This window comes from Oncorhynchus tshawytscha, linkage group LG22 (assembly GCF_018296145.1).
Source record: "Oncorhynchus tshawytscha isolate Ot180627B linkage group LG22, Otsh_v2.0, whole genome shotgun sequence".
Lineage (NCBI taxonomy): Eukaryota > Metazoa > Chordata > Actinopteri > Salmoniformes > Salmonidae > Oncorhynchus > Oncorhynchus tshawytscha.
Genome location: NC_056450.1, coordinates 17,764,582 through 17,774,397, shown reverse-complemented (window position 1 = coordinate 17,774,397; position 9,816 = coordinate 17,764,582). Strand labels below are relative to the sequence as shown.

The 9,816-nt window shown below is 39.4% G+C and overlaps 1 protein-coding gene across 2 annotated transcripts; it reads left to right on the top strand.

Moving 5' to 3' along the window:
* Positions 1–575: 575 nt before the first annotated feature.
* Positions 576–9,504, top strand: si:ch73-217n20.1 (complement receptor type 2). Of its 2 annotated transcripts, XM_042303874.1 has the most exons (15): positions 576–737; positions 885–1,076; positions 1,444–1,540; positions 1,613–1,686; positions 3,906–4,127; positions 4,462–4,641; positions 4,763–4,936; positions 5,126–5,347; positions 5,671–5,850; positions 5,997–6,182; positions 7,975–8,071; positions 8,194–8,267; positions 8,443–8,622; positions 8,811–8,990; positions 9,097–9,504. In XM_042303874.1, exons 1-15 carry the CDS (start codon positions 683–685, stop codon positions 9,108–9,110), a joined length of 2,127 nt encoding a protein of 708 aa, XP_042159808.1. In that variant the 5' UTR covers positions 576–682; the 3' UTR covers positions 9,111–9,504. The 2 variants fall into 2 exon arrangements, with proteins under 2 accessions (XP_042159808.1, XP_024240231.1); XM_024384463.2 differs by lacking the exons at positions 4,763–4,936; positions 5,126–5,347; positions 5,671–5,850.
* The last annotated feature ends 312 nt before the right edge of the window (positions 9,505–9,816 follow it).

Genomic DNA, 9,816 nt, shown 5'->3' with positions numbered 1-9,816 from the left:
CTAAAAGTATTTGGTTTTCAAAATACTTGACTATCAAAAGTAAATGTAATTGCTAAAATATACTTAAGTATCAAAAGTAAAAGTTTTACGGATAGGCAGGGGCACACTTCAACACTTAAGACATAATTTACAAACGATGCATTTGTGTTTAGTGAGTCCACCAGATCTCTTGATAACTGAATTGCACCATTTTCCTGTCCTGCTAATCGTTCAAAATGTAAATGAGTACTTTTTGTTTGTCAGGGAAAATGTATGGAGTAAAACTACATTATTTTCTTTAGAAATGTAGTGGAGTAAACGTAAAAGTTGTCAAATATAAATAGTAATGTATAGATACCAACAAAAAAAAATACTTAAGTAGCACTTTAAAGTATTTTTACTTTATACCACTGTTTTTTGCCCCGTGGGAAACTTTGACCCACTCCTATGTTGGAGTGTTTCTTGAACCACTTATCATACATGGTTCCTAAATAGGAGTGAGTCTAAGTATTACCAATGGAAAAACTCAGATTACCTGACGTAAATAAATCTGAATAGCCTAGCTACGTAGGCCTACAAAGCTACTCGTCATTTTACGTTACCTCCCCTCCAACTACAAAATATAACCCAGTCGACATACTATTTCATTAAACTCAATAACGTTTAAACGGGTGAGCGTACAGATCCGAATGCACATGAAACGATGAATCTGGTGTATAATGTCGTGTTCTTCTTATCACTTGCCCTACATGCCTCAGGTAAGATTGTTGTTTTCATAAAATGAACATTGTACTGTCCACTTTAACACTGACATTGTCATTTGTAGCATGTTTACATATTCATCGGATAAACGCAGTGATTTGAATTGCCACTGTTGCTGATGTGGCTCATTTGTTTCTAAACAGCTCAAGTTCCATCGAAATGTGGTGCGCCGCCGTCCTATCCACACACGCAAATCGAGGACATGAAAAAGGGTATATCCAGCCATGTACAAAAAGTCCTCTACAGATGCGCCGAGGGCTACACTCAGAACAGTGGCATTCGCTCTATCAAGTGTCAAGCTGGAAAATGGACACAGTTAACCATGACGTGTGAAAGTAAGTAAATGCCTACAGCTAAGCATTTAGATCAGTATATGTTGTTGTTGTGCATAACACTGGTTCAATGAATGTCATACCATCATATCATTATGGTTATAACTGTCTCTGGGATGAGGTTGTTGTGGCAAGTAAATGTAATTTGACACTTACATTTACTGGGGCCCTCTGGTGGTTGCAAAGAGAACATTTGGGAATAACATTTATATTCAGTTCAGTCCTTGAGGACTGCAGTGTGCCTGTTTTAGCGCTGTTTGGCACAAACAGTTCCCTGTGGTTATTTATGTTGAGTTTGGCACAGTATCTCACCCTGGATTCATTCCCTGACTTCCCTGCTGTTTTCTAATGTGTCCCATCCTCTCTTCAGAGAAGAACTGTGGATCTGCTGGGGAGTTATTCAATGGATACTTTCAATATATGGGGTCTTTTTACGGGGACAAAGCAAATGCAGTGTGCAATGAGGGGTAAGTGTCTTGAATGTAATGAAATAGGCCTATAGCCTGGGCCTTTTCTTCATCTCTGTGATATTTGCACAGGTTTACACTGAAGGGGATGGAATACAGAATATGTAAGGACTCTGGCTGGAGTGGAGAGATTCCCACGTGTGAAGGTATGCACCATTCAATGATCAATCGTAAACTAATATGCAGCAATCAGGTCCGTTCCTTTCTAAGTAGGACATATAACATGCATCCTAATCAATTTAGTAGGTTCTGCTGTATGAAATACCAGACTGGCATGCCCTGTACTTGTCTAGTTGATTGTTGGCATGACACACCAAGATCCTGTTGTTGAGACTTGACCATGTTGGCCTTGCACATTCAGTCCGTAATTGTCCCATTGTTACAAAAGCATTAGAATATCATGTAAACAAATGTTCCTTTAGGCTACCACAGCATGGGTAATAATGGCCTAGCTAATGTCCTGTAAGGATGATTCCTTGCCAGACTAGAACAACAAAAAAATGTGTTTCTTCACAAAAGTGAATCCACTGAAGGTTCCTTTGGAGGAAAGATTGTTGACATATTTGTATCTTAAAGCATAATTGACAAATAATCAATTGAAGTTGGACTATTTGTGACATTCTGGCCTATCCCATGCCTCATTTAAAGGGGAAATCTGCTGCTACATAAAAAAATTTGACTTACAAATTAATTATATATACCCAGTGATTCTTATAGAATGTAACTTATAAATGCCGCATAGGCTTAGTTCAACTCTAGTGCCCCATCAGAACCCAAAATATAAGCTTGTTTTACTCCAATGTTTGTAAACAAACACTATGTAGCCTTATTACATGGTTAAAACTATATAAATTGGATGGTCAGTCCATGCATCCATAGCACTGTCCATGAATTTGAGAGTGCTTCCATTTCTCCAGCCCCACCCTTCAGCTTTTTACCAAAACAGGGACGGGAACACCACTTTGTTATTGCTTCAACTGCTTATTGCCGCTTTAAGACTCCAAAATGTTTTATCTGTACGTGCTACAAAGCAAACAATGGTGTCATATGAATATCTTAATATTGTTGAACATAATATACTCTATGGGCATATTGAAGTTTAAAGTGGGATCTCTGCTACTTAAGTTATGATCAAGGGGCCAGGGCTCTTGTCTAGAAGTACGGTTTCGAATGCTCCTACAGTTTTGCTTCGGTACTGCAGTTTAACTGACACCTGGCCCAGAAAGAGAGTTTCTATAGACGGCCACATAGAGAAGTCAGATTTGAAAATTCCTAATAAGACACTTTAGTCATCACCCCTGTGCACAAAAAAATCCATTTAATTATTCAAATAATTTTCACTAAAGCAGATTTTTTTATTTTTTTATATTATTTGCATCACTCATAGATGTAGATATTAACATTTTATATTCATCCAACGTCTGCTATGTTTTTGGATGATGTGATGATGTCGCCTGTGCTCACTAAGTGCTGGTGCGCATGTGATGTTGGTCTGTATAAACCAGATGTAACTCGGATATAGACGGTTCATGAATTGGAACTTGAGTAGATTTCCTTGAAAAAACGGTCGGAACATCAGTTCTTATTATACCTCAGTGGTTATGATCCAATTTGTAAGCATTACCAACATTGTGAATTTGAAATTGGATTCAAAAAGGTTGCCCTCTGCTGGTAATTTACAGGATTTGCAGTGATACAAGTAAAACGAGGGCTTCAATTGGTTACATTGCCTAATATGCCGATTTCTCTCTATAAAATGGACCTTAACTTTCAAACTAGCAGAGATCCCACTCTGAAACTTTGATAAGCCTGTAGAGTATATTATGTTAAACAATATGAAACAAATGTAGCCAAATCAAAAATTGTATATCTTCAATATGTATGTTTATATTTAAAAAACAAATGAATGCATGGAAATTATTATTGAAATGAAGTTACTACTCATATTACAGAGCGAACAGTAAAGTTTCTTATGACATCAATTTGTAGCATTTACAGATGAAACATTATGGAATCTTAAAGGAGGTCTGGGTAAGGCCAAAAACTCACAAATGTTCCAACTTCAAGGATTTATTTATCAATTATGCTTTAAGATAAAAATGTGAAATATATGTCAACAATCCTTACTCCAAAGGACCTGATTTGTTGTTTGTTTTGTTATGGATGACATTTTGTGAAAATCGCCCATATCACAGGCACCCATAATGTTGTTGTGCTGTTTACCAAAGCATAAGGTCGTTGTCTCGATGGAGGCATCTGTTTTTCCTCTTCATCTCCAAGACAAGGCACATATTTTGTTTATCATTATAGATACAAGAATGAATTAAACAAAACCACAATAGCATTTTAAATGTCATCATTCTAGAGGGAGGTGAACCACAAGTGCTTCCAGCAGAAGTGACCTGCCCTGCTCCTTCAGTGGCCAACAGTGTGAAGCTCAGTGAGACTGTCTCAGTGTACAGGGTCAGAGATTCAGTGACCTTGGTCTGCTCCGAGGGCTTCCTCCTGACTGGAGCCCAGCAGCTCACCTGTGGACCAGACGGCCAGTGGCAGCCCGAGCTCCCACTTTGTCTGCCCTCTGTCGGAGGTGAGGTCCATCCTGGTTTGAATAACACATTGACTCAGTAGGGATGCCCAACATCACTTAAGGGTGCCCAAAGTTGAAATCTATTCACTTTTTTGGGGTGTCTGGCCCATATTCATTGCTTTGGAGCCTTGATTTGTTATGGCGGTGCCTAGCTCCTGTAATTCCAACTCCCACTCTTTGGAGACATTGCTGTGTCTGTTCTGTTGTTTTTGAAACTCTAATTATCATTCTTCAGTGATGATTTGTTAGGAGTGCTCTGTAATGATAGGGCATGGCCATCTGCCACAGAGAGACACCAAACTTCTATGAGCTATTTTCTGCTTCTTTTTTCTAGAGATCACTTGCAATGCCCCCAATGCAAAGAGGAAGATGTTGATCAATGGGTTGAAGCAAGTTTATAGATCTGGAGATTCTTTGTCCTTTTCCTGCAAGGACCTTTATTATTTGGATGGATCGAACACTGTCACATGTGGGGTTGACGGAAAATGGACTCCTTCTCTTCCACAGTGCACACGTAAGTATCCTGACATGATTAAGACAACTGCTATACAGACTCTGTGTCAAATGTGTTGTAGTTTTGTTTTAACTTGCTTCTGCTTCTTTTTTTTTCTTTTCTTTTTTTTTTACTCATGTAGAGATTAAGTGCCCTATATTAAACATAACAAATGGTAGGCCATCCATCAAGCAAAGAAGATTTGGATCAGATGTAACCATTTCCTGCTTTAAAGGAAACCTGCTAAAAGGTGCTGCCCGCATAAAATGTTCAAGATCTGGGGAATGGATGGAAAAGATTCCACAATGTGTGCCAGGTAAAGGATCTCTTGTTTTCAAAGGATTGAATGTACTGTATGCCTAGTCTCAATGTTGTGCTTTTTACCAAAGTACGAGGTCATTTTTCCTCTCATCTCCAAGATGAGGCACACTTTTTTTTATGTCATTATAGATGCAAGAATGAATTAAACAAAACCACAATAGCATTTTAAATGTCATCATTCTAGAGGGAGGTGAACCACAAGTGCTTCCAGCAGAAGTGACCTGCCCTGCTCCTTCAGTGGCCAACAGTGTGAAGCTCAGTGAGACTGTCTCAGTGTACAGGGTCAGAGATTCAGTGACCTTGGTCTGCTCCGAGGGCTTCCTCCTGACTGGAGCCCAGCAGCTCACCTGTGGACCAGACGGCCAGTGGCAGCCCGAGCTCCCACTTTGTCTGCCCTCTGTCGGAGGTGAGGTCCATCCTGGTTTGAATAACACATTGACTCAGTAGGGATGCCCAACATCACTTGCCCAAAGTTGAAATCTATTCACTTTTTTGGGGTGTCTGGCCCATATTCATTGCTTTGGAGCCTTGATTTGTTATGGCGGTGCCTAGCTCCTGTAATTCCAACTCCCACTCTTTGGAGACATTGCTGTGTCTGTTCTGTTGTTTTTGAAACTCTAATTATCATTCTTCAGTGATGATTTGTTAGGAGTGCTCTGTAATGATAGGGCATGGCCATCTGCCACAGAGAGACACCAAACTTCTATGAGCTATTTTCTGCTTTTCTAGAGATCACTTGCAATGCCCCCAATGCAAAGAGGAAGATGTTGATCAATGGGTTGAAGCAAGTTTATAGATCTGGAGATTCTTTGTCCTTTTCCTGCAAGGACCTTTATTATTTGGATGGATCGAACACTGTCACATGTGGGGTTGACGGAAAATGGACTCCTTCTCTTCCACAGTGCACACGTAAGTATCCTGACATGATTAAGACAACTGCTATACAGACTCTGTGTCAAATGTGTTGTAGTTTTGTTTTAACTTGCTTCTGCTTCTTTTTTTTTTTGGTTTTATAACAAACAGATGTGATTTCTATCTATCTCCCTTTCCTGTAGGCAGATGTGGAGTGCCACCGTACCTCTCCAACGCACACCTTTCTGACTGCTGTAGAGCACAGGCAGATTTTGGTCCTGGTCACCGGGTCAGGTACAGTTGTGCCTTGGGATACATGAGAGGAAGAGGCACTTACTATAGTACCTGCGTCAGTGGGAGGTGGACGCCAGTAACTCTGAGATGTGAACGTAAGTAACCATATGAAATGATGTGCCAGAATAGATGAAAGTACGGTCAAATCAAAAGTTTGGACACACCTATTCATTCAAGGTTTTTTATTTATTTGTACTATTTTCTACATTGTAGAATAATAATGAAGACATCAAAACTATGAAATAACACACATGGAATCATGTAGTAACCAAAAAAAGTGTTAAACAAATCAAAATATATTTTATATTTGAGGTTCTTCAAAGTCGCCACCCTTTGCATTGGTGACAGATTTGCACACTCTTGGCATTCTCTCAACCAGCTTCATGTGGTAGTCATCTGGAATGCATTTCAATTAACAGTTAATTTGTGGAATTGATTTCCTTCTTAATGCGTTTGAGCCAATCAGTTGTGTTGTGACAAGGTAGGGGTGGTTTACAGAAGATAGACCTTTTGCTAAAATACCAAGTCCATATTATGGCAAGAACAGCTCAAATAAAAGTGAAACAACAGTCCATCATTACTTTACAGTCAATACGGAACATTTCAAGAACTTTGAAAGTTTCTTCAAGTGCAGTTGTAAAAACCATCAAGCGCTATGATGAAACTGGCTCTCATGAGGACCGCCACAGGAAAGGAAGACCCAGAGTTACCTCTGCTGCAGAAGATCAGTTCATTAGAGCTACCAGCCCAAATAAATGCTTCACGGAATTCAAGGAACTGATACATCTCAACATCAACTGTTCAGAGGAGACTGTGTGAATCAGGCCTTCATTTTCAAGTTGCTGCAAAGAAACCACTACTAAAGAACACCAATAAGAAGAAGAGACTTGCTTGGGCAAACATGAGCAATGGACATCAGACCGGTGGAAATCTGTCCTTTGGTCTGATGAGTCCAACTGTGAGATTTTTGGTTCCAACTGCTGTGTCTTTGTGAGACGCAGAGTAGGTGATCGGATTATCTCAGCATGTGTGGTTCCCACCGTGAAGCCTGGAGGAGGAGGTGTGATGGTGTGTGTGTGTGTGGGGGGCTTAGCTGGTGACAGTCAGTGATTTATTTAGAATTCAAGGCACACTTAACCAACATGGCTACCACAGCATTCTGCAGCGACGCGCCATCCCATCTGGTTTGGGCTTAGTGGGACTATCATTTGTTTTTCAACAGGACAGTGACGCAACACAAATCCAGGCTGTGTAAGGGCTATTTGACCAGGAAGCAGAGTGACGGAGTGCTGCATCAGATGACCTGGCCTCCACAATCACCCGACCTCAACCCAATTGATATGGTTTGGGATGATTTGGACCGCAGAGTGAAGGAAAAGCAGCCAACAAGTGCTCAGAATATGTGGGAACTCATTCAAGACTGTTGAAAAAGCATACCAGGTGAAGCTGTTTGAGAGAATGCCAAGAGTGTGCAAAGCTGTCATTAAGGCAAAGGGTGGCTACTAATATATTTACATTTGTTTCACACTTTTTTGGTTACTACATGATTACATATGTGCTATTTCATAGTTTATGTCTTCACTATTATTCTACAATGTAGAAAATAGTTATTTTTTTTACTTGAATGGGTAGGTGTGTCCAAACTTTAGACAGGTACTGTATGTGTACAGTTAGTTACTCTACATATACTTTTCATATACTCTGGCACATCATTAATACTTCTTCCTCCTATGTACTACAGTATATAACGAACATTATTCTCTTGTTTAAGCATTAGGTGGCAGCAGAGCCATAGATGGTCTAGTATATATCACTCTGTGGTAGTTAATGTTTGTCTGTTTTGTGCCTTCTGTAAAATGTCATTTAATGCCATTTTCTTGTCCAAAGGCAAATCATGTGGCTCAGCTGGAGAAATGTCTTTTGGTCATTTCGTCTATACCGGTGCACAGTTTGGAGATACAGCCACAGGGGTTTGTAATGAGGGGTAAGTTCTATTCTGCTAGTATGTCTTTTTGCTCTTAAGGCTACTCTCAGAATTGTTGCAGTGTACAAATAAAATGATGCGTTGTCATATTAAATCACTTTTTGTACCCATTATTACACTAGGTATCAGCTGGTTGGACAGAATGTAAGAAATTGCATGAATGATGGCTGGGATGGGCGTGTTCCTGTCTGTGAAGGTGTCACATTTATTTTTTAGATGGTCTACTGCACCACACAGTTTTACACCTGGGTCATAGTTCAATTGCTTTTGGTAACTTTGCTTTAGTTTAGAACATCCCTGAACTTCAGTTCTGTCACCCATAATCTTTAAAAAAAGGTAATGTAAATGTACATTGTGTTTGTGACTTTCAGCGGTGCAGTGTGCTAAACTTCCTGAGGTGGTAAATGGAGAGATAAATGGCCATTTGGAACCACCTTACGTTTACAGCACTGTGATTCACTATCGGTGTCGCGTAGGGAAATTGATTGGAACGAGTGAGCTCTACTGTACCAAAGATGGGACATGGAGTGCGCCACCTCCAGAGTGCAAAGGTGCCCTTTTCTGTTCAACTCTATAGCTTCTATAGCTGCACTATTTTTGCTATGTTTTTTTCCCTTTAGCAAACTAGGAACATCCCTTAACTGTTGAGAACTTGGCCCTGAGAGTAATATTACGGAACCAACCCCTTTAAAACCAATAAAGTAAAAGCTTATGTTGACTCTTTCATCTCTGTTCACAGATATTAAATGTCCCTATCCCAAAGTACAATATGCCCAAATGACAAGAGGAATTAGAATGCCACTTGAGTTTGGGGACTCTGTGACATTTGTCTGCTTTAGGGGCATGGTGATGAATGGACCAGGCACCGTCACATGCAGCCTGGATGGGACATGGACTCCTGCCCTTCCCACATGTCAATGTGAGTAATTCTGAAGGGTCTATTTACTGACAATATAACCCTTTGTAGGCTGATACATAACTGAAGTGCATTGTATAAAATTGTCCCTTTTTTTCTTTTTTTATAGATCGGCGGTACTGAAGGTCTAATACCATTGATCATTATACTGAATGTCTTCAACTCAACCATTTTACCATAAATTTTACCATAATAATCAAACTCAATGCATTTTATTATAATAAATTAATATCCTAATGACTGTTGTCTTTAAATACCCCTTCTGTCTTCTGGAATCATGTTATTGTGAATTTTACAGCACTTTTGGTACATATACCCCTATTTTAGGGGACCAAAAGTTTTGGGGAAATATTCACTTGTGTATTAAAGTACTCAAAGTTAATTATTTGGTCCCATATTCATAGCACACAATGACTGCATCAAACGTGTGACTCTACAAATGTGTTAGATGCATTTGCTGTTTGCTTTGTTTGTTTCCGATTATTTTGTTTACAATAAAAATGTATGTTAAATTCTGCGTTGTCATTTTGGAGTCACTTTTATTGTAAGAATAGAATATGTTTCTAAACACTTCTAGAGATGCAAAAATATCAGTGTCATAGTGGTCTGCGTAGCTTAGTTGGTAGAGCATGGCGGTTGCAATGCCAGGGCTGTGGGTTCAATTCCTGCAACCGGTATGAAAACATTTATTTTTTTATTAAAATGTATTCACCCACTACTGTAAATCGCTCTGGATAAGAACGTCTGCTAAATGACAAAAAAAATGATCATACCAAATGATCAAAAAAGTATTTACAGCCAAATACAAAAGTGGGGCAAAAAGGTATTT

Coding starts and splice junctions, on each gene's coding strand:
- si:ch73-217n20.1 (XM_042303874.1), top strand. CDS start 683: ATGAATCTGGTGTATAATGTCGTGTTCTTCTTATCACTTGCCCTACAT. Junction 738..884: donor ACTTGCCCTACATGCCTCAG/GTAAGATTGTTG, acceptor GTTTCTAAACAG/CTCAAGTTCCATCGAAATGT. Junction 4,128..4,461: donor TTGTCTGCCCTCTGTCGGAG/GTGAGGTCCATC, acceptor TCTTTTTTCTAG/AGATCACTTGCAATGCCCCC.